This window comes from Acartia tonsa, chromosome 7 (genome assembly GCF_053477335.1).
Source record: "Acartia tonsa isolate MP-2025a chromosome 7, ASM5347733v1, whole genome shotgun sequence".
NCBI lineage: Eukaryota > Metazoa > Arthropoda > Copepoda > Calanoida > Acartiidae > Acartia > Acartia tonsa.
The window spans coordinates 18,877,922-18,894,310 of NC_137266.1; the positions used below are offsets into that span (position 1 = coordinate 18,877,922).

The 16,389-nt window shown below is 29.3% G+C and overlaps 1 protein-coding gene across 2 annotated transcripts in view; it reads left to right on the forward strand.

Annotated features, from left to right (window-relative positions):
• Positions 1–3,993: 3,993 nt before the first annotated feature.
• Positions 3,994–16,389, forward strand: part of LOC145325003 (calmodulin-alpha-like) — a 40,706-nt gene continuing 28,310 nt past the window's right edge. For both annotated transcript variants that reach the window (XM_080167783.1, XM_080167784.1), the window contains exons 1-4: positions 3,994–4,057; positions 6,031–6,136; positions 6,484–6,579; positions 13,996–14,041. In XM_080167783.1, coding sequence (XP_080023909.1) covers positions 4,017–4,057; positions 6,031–6,136; positions 6,484–6,579; positions 13,996–14,041 — 289 coding nt within the window. In that variant the 5' untranslated portion in view covers positions 3,994–4,016. The remainder of the gene's footprint in view (positions 4,058–6,030; positions 6,137–6,483; positions 6,580–13,995; positions 14,042–16,389) is intronic.

Below are 16,389 nucleotides of genomic sequence, written 5' to 3' on the forward strand. Positions count from 1 at the left end.
AATCTTCTACAAAAAAAGGACCAAGGATATCTCCTCTAAAAAAAATGGGGGAGGGATTTTTTTGTTTTTGGGGAGGTTGGGGGTGTCCCACCCCCCAAGAAAATAGCCTAAAACCACCACAGGACCAGTAGGTATATTCCCTGAAGAATAGAATCCGATCGGTTCAGCGGTTACCGTGATCTTAAGCTTCAGACGGACGGACGGACGGACAGACGGACAGACATCAAGCTACTTTGTATTATAGATAACCAAACAACTAGATCCACCTGTGAGAGACCTTTTTCGTCTGGTAGCAAATTGGTTTCTGCTTCTTGGCTGTGTTAATATTCCCAACACTATTGGTAAATTTTTAAAGACCCAATTGAGAGTCGGCACAAGGTCCTTGGGATGGGGACATACAATTATTTAACATCAGTGTTTTAGTCTAATATGTTCATAAAAGCACGTCAAAAAATCTCATTTTAAAATTTGAAAATCTTTTTAAAAAATTTTAAACAATAACCGAATGTGAAAAATAAGCAATGAAATGTTAAGCACAGATTTAGGTATAAATATAAAGGAACGTACAGAAGGAAATACAGACATATCATAATTATAGAGTAACAGCGCTACTTACTAACTTACATAATTTTAATTTTACGAAAAATCAAGTTATTATTCAGATCTAATTACCAAATTTCATGTTTTCTGTTTAAGAAAAGAATTATCATTAATCTTAACTTATAATTATAGTCACTTGGCGAGTCCAAACTTTGACTAACACTTCAAAGAGTGTTTGAGGGGGTGAGGTATTAGCTTTCCCTCAATCTTCTCTAATCTTTGCACACCCTTAAAGGCTAAAGCCACTTTTAATATACATTAAGGCCATTAATACAAAAAAAGAAAATTATTAAGATAAATTCTTTTAATGTACCCGAATATTAGGATTGTGTAAAGAGGTAAAGTAAAACAAATGATTTCTCTAATGCTACCCTACAGTTATAATACACAAATATGTATCTTTATACAAGAATATTGAACCAGGAAGAAAAATTAAGTATTTGTCATGGGTTTTTAAAAGCGAAGCTTTCAATAATTTGCGTCGGTCCGTCCGTAGCTTTTTTCATTTAGGCACGTTAAAATTGTCTTATCTATTTCAAATTTTGCGTGGTGATCCCTGTTGTAGTTAGGTACAATTTAGAAAGCGTAGCAACTCTATAATCGTTACCAGAATGTCCGTACGTCCATTTTCAACAAGTTGATTTTTTTTCACTTTTTTAAAAACAAATTTTTATATGATCTATTTATCCGATTATTCTGATTTTTGGTATACTGATTCCTGAGACAACAAAGTACAATATCATAAGCGAAGCAACTCTATAATCAAGTCCTAAATTTGTAAGTATGTCCTTAAACATTATCCTGCTTCAAGCAATTTTTCAACAAATTTACTTACAATTTTGCTTCGATTCTTATACATTTATATTCTGATTATTAATTTCTGACACTATTTGTTGTTTTAAGACAATTTTCAAACACTATTATTTAGTTACAACTGCCAGACAACCTACTTTTTAGTTGCATTATTTCTAAACTGGGATTATAATATATTTATAACGAATAGTTTGGCAAGTCCTTAAAGTACATAATAATGATTACATGTTAGATTGTTGATATGTTTCAATAACCTTGGTGTATATTACAGAGTTTTTACAGATATCTGAGTTACAAGTCGTAAAAAAGGGATAAAAAATGTGGTTAAAATTTGTCTACTACTTATTTAACCTTAGATTTACATGACCAAACCTTGCAAAAGTATTTTGCTTAACAACCTTGGATAAAAACATCTTTACTTTTGACAGCTGATTGCCAGACCTTTGTCTGAGGGTCCTTATTTAGCATTGTTAACATCTCATAAATTTTGTTATCACAGTCAATTTTTTGGCTAATTTTCTCTTTCCCTTTTCTGTTATTTTACATGTATAAGTACTTTTATCCCATTAGTAAATTAGATCAAAAAGCAATATACCTTTCTACTCGTTTTTAGTGTTTATATCTTCTTACAAAGTAACAGGTGACCTAAGCAATGATCTTTGGGGGGAAGGGGGTTATATGAATTACCCCTGAGGTAATTTAGGGTGTAAATTAGGAGGCTCAAATAAGTTTTTTTTATCTTTCATCAAATACACATTAATTGAAACAGTCTATATAGTTTAATATTTAAGGTTAATCATTAAGCAGAGAATCTCTCTTTTTGTGTTTTAATAATCATAAAGAAAAATATTTTACTGTACATAAACATACAAAAACGTCATATTCACACACACAAACAAATAGTAAAAATGTAACACTAAAAGGTTTACATTTTTATGATGTACAAAATCTTATTGGTTATAATTTTTCATTACATTTACAAAATGCTCAAATCTTATAAAACTTTAGATGTTTTATTAAGCTCTCCTTTTAATCTGAAAGTTAGTAACGACATTAGAGCAACTTATTATTACTCTTAAGTAAAAGATGTTCGAGACAATAGAGTAACTATGAATAACTCTAAGAGTGATCACAATATATGAGATAATCCTTAATCATGTAATACCCCGTATTTAGAGACAAGATATCTCATTTAGTTTCCTCTATGAAGTAGGATAACCATCAAGTCTAATAGACAATAGAGTAACTAAGTTGTACTCTAAGAGTGTCTCTATATAAGTCTATTCTAGATTTTGGAGCCAATAGAGTAACTAAGCTTTACTGCTATAGTATCCTCTATGAAGTTGATAACTATCAAGTCTACTCTAGTTATTAAAGACAATAGAGTAACTAAGTATTACTTTAAGAGTATCCTCTATGTAAAAAGATAACCCTCAAGACTAGTCTAGTAATTAGAGACAATAGAGTAACAAGTTTTACTCTAAGAGTGTCCTTTATGTAAGAGGATAACACTCAAGACTAGACTATTGATTAGAGCTAATAAAGTAAGAGTGTAAGTTTACTTTAAGAGTGTCCTCTATGTAATAAGGGGAATCATAAATTCTAGTCTAGTAGTTGGAGACAATTGTACATAAGTAAAACTCTAAGAGTGTCCTCTACGTAAGAGGATGAGCCTCAAGTCTAGTCTAGTGGTTAAAGATAATAGAGTTACAATAACATGATAGAGTATAAGCCTCCAAAAGCCTCAAACATCGTATCCAACTCCTAAAAATTCAGAACATCCCAGGATCAATTTGAATGTTCACTGCAAATCATAAAACGATCTTATATCTTATGGAACAATGAATGTAGAATAAACGTGAGGGGGTCGTTATTTAAGCCAGCTACAAGTTACACTTTATTAAAGTACATGATAATCTGGTGTAAGATCGAAGTAATAATAAATCCATTTAACCAGGGAACATACATATAGACATCATTTTCTTTTTTTTGTATATTAAGTAATTTTTTTTACTAATGTACATAGATATTGCAAGAAACATACCTATTCGTGAACAATCTGATATAATCATTTATCTACTTTTGACAGGTTTAGACTGTTGTTCTAATTTGCATTTTGATTAGATAATTTAATAAACTCAGGATTAACCAGCTAATCTTAAACAAGTTTGTAACCTCCCAGTATATTTAATATCTATCATATTAATTTTATGTCTGTAGCAAGAGCAACCACTTGACCAATTGAGTTCTACTTTTTATGAAGGAATCATTTTATTGGTTTTATAAAAACTTTTTATTTCAAATTTCAATTCTTTTGGTATAAAATTAATTGAAAAATCATTGATGGGGGTTTACTATTTTTTTCCAAAAACAAAAATAAGGGAAAATGCCATAAAATTAAATATTAATATTATTCACAGACAATTGAAATAAGATATCCTAATATAATTCATAATATATTCATAATATGTTTTTAGTGTAGTAAAATCAATAAATTTTAAGTATTTTATTTCTGTGACTAAAAGTGTTAGACCACTAGAGTAAGTGGATATAAAAGAATTAACCTTTTTTTATATTTTCAGACATAAAACGAAACAATCAAAATGAAAGCTCTAATCTTGGATTTACACAAAAACTTGAAAGAGTAAGTACTTTCATTGGCTGGGGGTCTATTCTATGTTTTTATTTGTTGGTCTGTCTTATATACTAAAAGATTTAAACATTTTTGTGCTTTCATCAAAGTTCCTTGCAAGCACAAAAAAAACCACGATCCTCTTATTAAAAAAAAATTTGAACGGATAATTTTTTTAAGAAATCGGGTGTCCATAACCATGCAGGAATCCCCTGTAACCCATATACCCTAACTGTCTTAAAGGACAAATAAACACGAAAAAACACTCCGCTCCCTTATTGTTAAAGCATAAGAAGGGGAAGGGGGGTTCTGTGAAGGAAACCGCCGAGGATTGATACTCCAAGGGAGGAGACAAGTTTTAAAAAGACCAAAACAATAAAATGAAAGTTCTTAAATTAGAGACTATTAAATGGAAAGATGTTTAGCAAAACAGCATCTCTATAACTATAAGTCCATACTTCAACTGTTTTTTATTTGAAAACTACTCCAATTTAATTTGTTGACGGATTTCCAATACATTAATTGCGTGGTAGTGATTGTTTTGACAAAAGAAATATGTAATGGTTTTAATAAAAAAAAATCTCCCGAAACATTCCCCTTTTTACACGTTTAAAAGCTACGATAATTGATTGTATTTAGATTTGTAAACAAATACAAAATAATAATTTTATATCAAGTCTATATTTACATATTTACTAACTTAGGCAAACATCAAAAATTAATTTTTAGATGTAAAAGTAGGATAGTAGACTATGAGTTCTATGACATCAGACTGTTAAATTTCGGTGTTTGAACAACATTTGCAATAAAAAGTATATCAATTTTGAATTTTTCATGATTGCAAATGTTTTGCAGTCTTACGTTTACATTTCTTATTGGTTTTTGACAGCAGAGCTTTTTTAAAGAATATTTTGCATATCCATCTAATTTTTTTATCTATTCATCCTTCTATCTATCCATATTCGTATCTTACAATCTATTTCTTATTCCATTTTGAATCTCTGCATCTCGTTTAATGAAATAAAAAGCTTGTCTCCTTTCATTCACCCTTTTGCTAGACCTGTAGAAATGCTTTAAAATATAAAAAAAAATTGTTCGAGGATTTTCTAGATGATGTTTGGAAGATTTCTGTTTTGGTTGTTTTATATTGGCACCAATATTTGATCTTCTGTATAGTAAATTCCTCCGGCAAATTGACTTCTCAATGGTGTGGCTAAAATATAGCAAAAAAACATTACAACGGATTATTATCCTTTTTTACCACCACACTACTATTTTTTGAAGAAAATCAAATCAAACCTTAAAAATAAATTTTTTACCTTTACCGTTTAAATATTTTGTAATCATTTAAAATCCAATTGATTTAATTTTGTTTTATTTTTTAATTGAATTCCATCTCAGAAAACTGGAATGTACATCTTACTTTTGCTGTAGTAGATTAAGCAAAGCCCTCCAAGAAAATTATGGACGCAATCACACAAAGTGCTGGTTGAGCACTTATACTTGCCCCCTTATTTTTAAATAAGAGTAGGTAGTTTTATTTTCCTGTGCTTAACCCGCCTCGTGGTACTTAAACCAGCGGGGATATCCAATATAACTTATCCTTACCTGACCTAAAGTAATAAACTTATTTAGTTTGTGAAAACGTTAACATTTTTTACACAATTCTTCAAATGAAACTTCGTACAACAAATTTAAAAAAGTTTATAGGAGAAGTATCAATGTCATCATCCATTTTTTATGATAAGATCATTTATATGGTTAGAATGGTGCTAAGACATTGAAGGTTCAAAATTTATAATAGGTAAAGCGCTGATTTTAGCATGGTTTTCTTTCTAGCAGAATATGATTGTACTTTAAACCACGTAATGACCTAAAGACTTTGCTAGACTTTTGTCTGAACGTTCTAACTGTGTACATGGTAATAAACATCTGTTTATTGGTGGAAGCATACCCTCACTCTTACTTTTGATGTCATATTATAGGATTATGGGAGATCAGATGGATTCTGAGGAGTACAAAAGTTATCAAGCAGCATTTGATGCTTTTGATTGGGGACACAGTGGGAAAATAAAATACTCTTCTTTACAGGTTATTATAATTTATTTAAAGTCACAGTGGAAATTTTCAATATTTACAATTTATTTGCTATATTTTTAACAGCAATTTTACTAATTACAAAAATAATAGTGTACATCAAGATGCAGAAAAGATGAAAATTATACTGGTACCCAAAATTTTATAAACAAATGTAATTACTTTGGGTACTTAAATATATCTGAATTGGTTGGATCAAATTAGCAGTAACAAACTTCTTTATTTGATCATTAATAGTGGGTAATTTTGTTTATAATCATTTGAGCTGTAAATATGAATACCGTTCATTGCCGTATCCCTTAAGATCTCTGTAAAGGTGCCAATAAATACGATATTTCTAGGCTGCTATGCGAAGGGCAGGGCAGAATCCTACAGATATTGAAGTTCTGGATATCATCAACAAAATTGATGATGAATCTGGTTACCTGGATTTTCAGGTAAAAAATTGCTCATAAAAGGAAGCCTGCAGGAAATACACAGCTCTAATTTCCGAAAGAATGCTACAATTCGATCCAATACCCCAACTTTAAAGCCTCTTGCGTCAATAAGAAAACATTATAGCCATCTTAAAATGACATTTAAGGGATTAAAAAAATATTTAGAAATTGCCCAGCCCTAATATCAGAAATTTCAATATTAAATTACGCCAGCTAGAAGCATTATTGTTTTTAAAGCTGGGGTAGTACAAATTTGGGGTAATATGTCTACTTTAAGTCTTTCAGAAGTTAGAGCGGTGTATTTCCTGCAAGCTTCCTAAGTTTAAACATTCATTGCTTTACACTGAATTGTTTTAAAGTAACAATATCCATTTAAGCAAAGCTCAAGAGTGAGAAAAAATATCTAATTAGAAAGGTATTTTTTTATTCAAAACCTAGTTGCATACAAAAACATGTACGGGGAAAGGGAAGTAGATCCTAAACATTGAATTTCAGTTTTAAAAAGAAAAAGAAAAAAAATGAGGGGGGATTAAAAATAGTTTTAAATCGTCCCTGAAACTAAACCAGAACCATTTTGGATCAGTGGTTAGGATATCCCTCGCTACACACAAACACACACACAGAGATAGACAGATCATATATTTTTACAAAGCAAAGCAATTCTAATAAATAAACATGTTAGGATAGTCCTATTGGTTTTAAACTATAGGTGATGATTAGGTATAACAGTTAAATTAGTTACGATTTAGAAAACGAACCAACTCTATAATAGTTACCAGAATGTACTTACGTTAATTTTAAAAAATGTTGGTTTTTAACAACAATTTTTTATGCATTTATCTAATCAAGTCACAAAAAATGTAGGTATATCCTTAAAACAGTATCCTGTATTTAATAGTTTTGCAACAAGTTTACTTACAATTTTGTTAAAACTTATAAATTGTATTTTGATTAATAAGTTCTCGCACTCTATAAGAGTTAATGTTCGTTTGTCCTACCGTTTCAGAGCTTCGTTTTTATGGATGTTGCCATCCTGGTTTATATAAAACCTTGTGGTAGATAAACAAAACGAAATCCAATTAAAGATGCTGAATTGTCAAAATATTTCATTTATCAGCAAAAATTTGACTGGGAAAATATTGGAGGAATTTTATAATTTAATCAATATCTACAATATGGAAATAGAATAACCAAACATCTAGAACAATTACTTTCATATGTATCGCACCAACCTAGCTTTAGTAAAGTTTATAAAAAAAATAACTAATATTTTTGCAGGTATTATAGGACACGTTAAAGTTTACTCATTATGTAAAAGATTAAAACTAGGTAAACTTTACTCCGGATTTTTCCTTCTCAAATTAAAATTCATAGTATTTACTCTTGGAAAAAGGGATCATGCAAAAAGTAGAAAATATGACAAAAACAATTTATTTATGACAAAAACTTTGACATCTATTATAAGCCGGACATCCAAATTAGGTGTGGGTTATGATGTAGAAAAGTGATGGGGTCGGGGTGTTATTTGCCCCCCCCCCCCCTCCAAACAATATTTTTGGAAATATCTTGGATTTTAATACAGTACAACCAACAAGCGAGAAAAATCTTAAATAATATAATGGAGAGGTCGTCAATTTTATGATGTGTTGCCCCTTAATGACAGCTGAAAAATACGTAGAGGTTTCGTGATTTTTTACGAATTAAAAACAATGAAACCTATTTAACTATCCCCCTATCCAAAGTTTACATTGAAAGTTTGTTGTGGTGTTTCAAAACCATTTTTAAGTTAGAAACAGTCTCAACTTTATCATCAAGTTTTAGCATAATTCTAATCTATTCATCTATTCTGTTTATTCATGACAGATTGCTAACTTTGTCCATGACCCTGTTTTATTATCTGTTCTCTACATTAAGTAGTTCCTTTGTCCGACTAGGCTGTTACAAATTAATGGAATTTAAGGATGTTAAAAGTGTTCCATCCATTTCCAACTTATCATAATGATTTCTGTAACAGTTAGATTAAAGAAGGTGTATTAACTTTTTTGCTTTTTATTTAAGATAGCTAGCCGGTGCTTTTAGTAAGTAGTAGATGTAAAATTTTTCATAGAATTCAGATATGTAATCGTTTTTTTTGTAGACCTCTTATTTTTTAAGAAATTTAAGTTTTTAAAAAAAATAATTAAGTCGGTTTTAAGGTACTAAAACGCAACAAAATAAAAGAAGAAAATGGCCAGTATGAACAAAAATAGTAATATCTTTAATTTGACACCTTACTTTTAAAATTCTGTTGAGTAATTATTGACAAAATCTATTTTTTTAACCTCGGTTTAATAAAAACTTTAAACCTAAATATTTTCTCAAACAGACATAAAAAATATGGGTTCATATATACCTTTAGAATTAGAAAAATATTACAAATCTATTCTAAGCAAAATTGAAAAAGTTTTATAAAACTATAATAAAAAAATAAGTTTATTTTAAGAATCATAATTTTCGGCTTTAAAGGGTTGACCTGAACAAAACCTAAACAAATGTACATACACTGTAACAAATATTTTTTAAACACAAGAAACAATAATGCATTTTTAACTGCATTGTTTTGAAGTTTATAAACAGACTAAAGCATACTTGTTCATAATTTTTCATTCTTTACATGTTATGTAAGTATCACTATTTTTATTGTAGTATCTATTGTATATATTGTTTAAAAATTATCCTTTTTTTGGTCAATTCTATTGGTTAAGTGTTGAGGAAAAGCTTCTTGATTCGTCAATTTTAGAGATTTTTGATTGGCTAATATAATAGTTACAATTAAGTGTTGCCTGAAAAAAAATATAATATTTTAGGCCATTTTTATTTTTTTAAGTTTTTACTTTTTTTCAATTTTGCTTAGAATGGATTTGTAATATTTTTCTCATTCTAAAGGTATATATGAACCTATGTTTTTATGTCTGTTTGAGAAAATATTAAGGTTTAAAGTTTTTATTAAACCGAGGTTAAAAAAATAGATTTTTTCAATAATTACTCAACAGAATTTTAAAAGTAAGGTGTCAAATTAAAGATCTTACTATTTTTGTTCATACTGGCCATTTTCTTCTTTCATTTTGTTGCGTTTTAGTACCTTAAAACCGACTTAATTATTTTTTTTTAAAAACTTAAATTACTTTAAAAATAAGAGGTCTACAAAAAAAACCGATTGCATATCTGAATTCTATGAAAAATTTTACATCTACTACTTACTAAAAGCACCGGCTAGCTATCTTAAATAAAAAGCAAAAAAGTTAATACACCTTTTTTAGAAAGCGTAGCAAATAAATAATGCTTTAAAATTTTTTTTGGAAAGAGGGATTGCCCTATTTAGCTCAGGATTCAACTTCCAGCTGTTTTTTTTTTTTAATGTAAAAGGTTGATTTCCATAACATTTCAGATGGCTGACGCGAGGCTGCCGACCCTTTCAACTATCAAATTTTTCGCGCTGCGTTTTAATGGGTGTCTTTTATCCATTTTTTATGAGTTCATACACTTATACATGTACAAATATATCAATAAGTACTGTAAGTACCTCTCAATAACATTTCTTTATATTATGTAATAGTCCATAATAATTACACTTGAAATAATTGAAAAAAATAACCAGGGAGGGAGGGAACTATAAGTTATTAAAAAGTGTCATAATCTCATTCATCAACTCAAATCTTTAGGTTCTTAGAGGTTACTTTGTTGGTTTAAACTACCAGTGCTCAAACTTTTCGAACAATAGTTTTGTTCATCTTCATAAATGTATCGTCCATTTTCTTATCCTTTCTTTTCACTGCAAATCGACACAGTTAGTTTCTTCGTCTCAAAATGTATTTTTAAAAACATCATTATTAAGTAAAAAATATCTTTCGTTTTGTGAAAAAATAACCCAACAAATAAAGTTAACAATGAAAAATAACGATATAGTTACTTTTTTCCTACTTACTCGAGGGTCCACTCATAACCCAAATAAAATGTCTTCCTTATTAGTAGGACTAGTAGATAAACTGCATCCCTAAAGACGGAAAAATCTGACTATATTGGATATCCAAAATTTTATACAAGGGCAATTTTCTATTTCCCTTCTCTCATATGCCTAAAGGGTGCTGTGGAAAAATACACCTTGAAATACAAATTATTGAGAAATTGTATTTTTATAACAATCGAGATTTCTTGCGCTTTATTAATTACTTTAAGTTAGGGGCGATTCTCGAGGTTGGTGATACCCTCCCCCAAAATAGTTATAATCCTTCCCAGGAAATAAAAACTAGTAAAGTTAAGAATCAATTCAATGCCATTTTGGATAGCAATGTAATCAACTTTATAACAAAGCATACTAAACAATGAAATGATGCTTTTTTACAATAGGATTGAAATGAGCAAAAAGTAGTTTTAGAATGGACGCTGTAAAAGGCAATTATGTGGATGCAAACTAAATTAATTCTTAGGCATAGTACAGTTTATTGTAAGTGGAGCGCACATAATCCCCCTCCCCACACCAGAGATGTGTAATTGAAATACAATTCGTCAAAATCAGGTATCTAAAAGGAAAAGACAATGGCTGATAAATTTATGTACTTCTATAATGATGATACACAAAATTACCCCTTCTGTAGATTAAAATTAGTGATTTAAACTTTTGGACACTCCACTTAATAAACCAACGAAACAAAATTCAATCAACGTCACAAAAGGTGTTAAGTAAACGAATAAGGACTATTGTAATAAACAGCTAATGTCAAACGTGGAAGGTAGACAGTTAGGCAGATAGCCAGTGAATAAGGAAGAAGATTATGTGTAGGGATGTGACGCATCTAAAATTTTTCAGCTTTTGTGAAACTCTGCAACGCACTTGTAAATTGTTTGATTATCGTAATTTTTGTGATGCATGCAGGCAATACTGTGCAACAATCCAACACAGTTAACTCACTGAATTTTAATTGGACGATTCAACAGGATCTAAGAAAAGTTTTTTATGAAAAAATAAGGGTGGGCAATCTAGTCCTCACGCATTTATCTTTTTTAACGAAGATAATCTATGATAGCATCAATTAAAGAGCTGTTCTACTTATAAATGTTGACATCCTTGTTAGCACTGCATATTCTAAAAGTTATGCATTAAGTACACAAAAGTATTTTTTACTTCAACTTATAATTTTCAGAATTTTACAGATTTTTCTTCTCAAATTTCTATTGAACCCATTTTTTCTTTACGAGAAATGCAATCTTCTTATTGAAGATTTTTATGTACATATATGTTTATTTCACATTTCATTTTAATTGAATTTTTTAAATTGTTTCTTTTCAATAAATGTATGAGAATAGATGTATAACCCAGACAATTACCTTATTCCAGTGGTGGGGACCTTTTACGTCTGCTAGAATATTCCTTTTTTTGTAGCAAATTGGTTGTTTCTGACACTATTTGCTGATATTCAAAGACACAAATGAAGTCTGCACAGAGTCCCCACCCCATAGATAACTCCTGACCCCTCTTTCTTTTACTTTTTACGAAAGCTTTTATTTTACGTACTTTCTATGATACAGTATATTAATTCAGTGATTTGTTGACAAAATCTGCAACTATGCAAAAAAAATTATCAAATCTATGGTTTATTTTAATTATAGTTTAGCTATGCTCTACTGGTGCCGGAAAGGGATCGTAGGGGATAAGACAATAGATTATATATCGATGCACAACCCTAAAAATGGTAAAAAAAACTAGCAACTTTTGCAGATTGGGATTATTGGTTAAAAAGGTTAGGACACTTAGTGTTTTGACCAACCAATCAAAATATTTTTTAAAATACTCAAAGTTATTAAGCTAACCGAAGAAAATGTGGTTATAAAACTTTGGGTACTAGTGTAATTTTCAGTTCAAACGTTACATCCCTCCCTGGCATAATATAGTCTTTATGTATTCAGGGATAAAGTACCTGTAAAAACAACACAAAATATATATCTATAAATTATCTGAATTGATGGGTTTAAAATAAGGAATAAACCCACTTAAATTTTTTTTCTTCATATATTTAAGTTCATATTTTTTTTAACTAATTACTCTATTCTAAAACATTTTAAACTTTTTGGGAGATGAGAAGGGGGGGTTTCGAAATTTCCAATGGATGGTGCTTTTTTATTATTTTAATTTACATATGCTGTTTTATTATTGATTTTATAATGATATTGCTCTGAAGAGTATTAGTCTGCATACCTACCATACCTAATATACTACAGCATACATACATTATATATAGTTCTGTTCAATATTGAATACCATAACTAAATATTGGTCATGGCGTTACAGCAATATTCTCTAAGTGTTTGGGATCCAAAATATCCTTTCAACAAGTAAATAATAGAATGATTAAATAATGTATTATTAAATGCTTTAAAGAAGTCAAACCTACATCAATTGCATACAAAATTAAAAATATGTATAAAAAATCCGTGTAAGTGGATGTTTAACCCAAATTATGATTAATAAATATATATATACATAATAAGTTTATTCAAGAAACTATCCTATTGTATAAATCAGTTAGTGGGGTGTTTTTGTGTGAAGCATAAGGTCTCCATAACTACTTAAACGATCAAGTTTTCTAATTTTCACACAGGCCTTGTGATGGTGTTATTTTGAGATTTCAATCTTGGGAAGGTTTTAAACTATTTAAACAATTATTTATCCCATTTTTGCCCCTTAAATAGATCCACTAGATGCTAGGGGTGTAGCTAATAATAATGCTAGTAATAATATAAAGCATACACTAATAACTAATACAATTGACGTCTAGTATGTTATATTGTTTGGTTAATAAAACAATAATATCATCACAAAACAGGGATCTTAAGGGATAAGATAATGGGCTATAAATTGCTATACAATTGATAAATAAAATTGCCTCTTTTGTAGATTATACTATTAGTTAAAAGATGTGAAGTGTTCTTATTCTTACTTTGTTTCATTGATAAATCATAGATAAAATGTTGGTTCGAGTTTAGACTGTGTCATACTAAATTTGGTAAAAAATGTACTTACTGCTACTTTGTTATCAGTAGTGATAGTGGAGGGAACGACTTGACATCTTAACAGGCGCAAATCTCATTACTAAGCAGAGTTAATTTCCCAGATGAAGTTTATGCAATCGAATGGTTAGTTGTCCGTTAAGTGTTACTTTTGCCAATACTTTATGCGCTTTAATATGTACCTAAATGATTAAGGAATTAAAATAGAAAGCTTTAAGTAAATAGAAAATTTTTAATATCCTTAGAGTAAAGAATAAAACTATTTGTTAAGGTTTGATCATAATTGTTGAAAAGCTTCGTTTAATAAAATGAATATAAAAACTGAGTTTTAAAGATAAAACATTGTTTTTGATTTAATCTTATTTTGTTAAGGAATTCTGTTATATCATGTCTGAACAAAGTAAACAGTTAGATCAAGGTAGTATTTTTTCATAATAGCACAGCTACTCTATAATTATATTATATCTGTACATAGTATATAGTTAGATCAAGGTAGTATTTCTTCAGAATAGCACAGCTACTCTATAATTATATTATATCTGTACATAGTGTATAGTTAGATCAAGGTAGTATTTTTTCAGAATAGCACAGCTACTCTATAATTATATTATATCTGTTCATAGTATATAGTTAGATCAAGGTAGTATTTCTTCAGAATAGCACAGCTACTCTATAATTATATTATATCTGTTCATAGTATATAGTTAGATCAAGGTAGTATTTCTTCAGAATAGCACAGCTACTCTATAATTATATTATATCTGTACTGTACATATTATATAGTTAGATCAATGTAGTATTTCTTGAGAATAGCACAGCTACTCTATAATTATATTATATCTGTATATAGTATATAGTTAGATCAAGGTAGTATTTTTTCAGAATAGCACAGCTACTCTATAATTATATTATATCTGTACTGTACATATTATATAGTTAGATCAATGTAGTATTTCTTGAGAATAGCACAGCTACTCTATAATTATATTATATCTGTATATAGTATATAGTTAGATCAAGGTAGTATTTTTTCAGAATAGCACAGCTACTCTATAATTATATTATATCTGTACTGTACATAGTATATAGTTAGATCAAGGTAGTATTTCTTCAGAATAGCACAGCTACTCTATAATTATATTATATCTGTACATAGTATATAGTTAGACTAAGGTAGTATTTCTTCAGAATAGCACAGCTACTCTATAATTATATTATATCTGAACATAGTATATAGTTAGATCAAGGTAGTATTTTTTCAGAATAGCACAGCTACTCTATAATTATATTATATCTGTTCATAGTATATAGTTAGATCAAGGTATTATTTCTTTAGAATAGCACAGCTTCTCTATAATTATGTTATATCATGTCTAAAGGCTCGACATCATTGTAGATTTGCATTTTATACGTCTTCAGCTATAAAGTAATGCTTTGTATAGCAGTATTTACATTTTCCACTTTATATAATAGCATTGTAAAAATCTTCTTGGTGAAAAAATTGCTTGGTTTTATTAAAATTCTTCAAATGCTTAAAATTCGTCTTGAAATACTTCAAAAGAATAGAAAAATTACAATCTATTTAAACGGATTGTTTTCTACATTCCTGGAAGCAGTTTATAGTGTCTTCAAAAAAGTAGACAAATGTTACATCATTTGGCCAAAATATTCCGATTGAAGTTATTTTAGAATGAAATAAGAAGCCACTAGGCATAACTCGGCCAAAACTTGGAGCATTTTACCATTTATTTTGGTAAAACTATAAGCTGCTTTGCATTTTTGTGGTATTTTGTGTTATTTTTTTCAATTATAAATATAGTATAGTCTAAGATAGTGTATTTAGCTTTAACAATTTTATTTGTAAGGTTTTTAATAGGAAAGCTATTACATAATTTACTTTGTCTGTCCGTCCATTCTCGGGAAAATTTTCTCGGTTGGTTTTTTTCTTGTTGAAAAGATACGCTTATCTAAAGAACATTTACTGTACAACTGACTTGCTCCGTTGGTCTATCGGGCATGATACAAATGTTAAATATAAGTTTAGTGATTTTCTAATACCTTTTATTTCCTAACCATTTATAACCGCTGAACACCCGCTCTATTTTGTCACTTTATCTGTTTGTCCATCCATTTTTATGTTGCTACTTATGGTTTTTTCATCCTTGTTATGTTAATAAATTTTACTTTTTTTTGGGGGGGTGGGGTTCTAATTGTAATTTCCAAGAGTGGTATTGTTTGGTATCTTTAATGAAGAAACCATGTAAGATTTTCTGGTTAATAGATGTTTCTTTCCTCTGATCATTAACATAATTAGGAGTGTAATTTGGTTGTAATTCAGTTACATCTTTTATTTTGTCTTCATTAATGGTTTTTTGTTGTTGGTCTAGCTACTCTTTGAATAATTCTACGTTGTGTATTAAGAAGTATCAAATTTTCTGTTCAACCATAACTTTATAAATGATAATACGGTCTTTCTTTATAATAAAAAAAGAATTATTTCTTTTAAAAGTGCAACATGGTGATTTTGAAAAAAAAATATTTCTTAATTAACTCTTTAATTTTCACCAGAAAGCAACATCTGTTTTTTAGAACAATGATTCCTAGGACAACAAAGTACAGAAGTTTAAGCAAAGCATCTCCATTAGTAGTGGGACAAATTGACTCAAAAATGAGCCATGTGACGTCATAAAAATGAGGGAGATGAGAGGAGAAGTGGGGAAGGTAACCCGTAAAAGATTGAAGGATAATCCCTAATTTTTATGACTT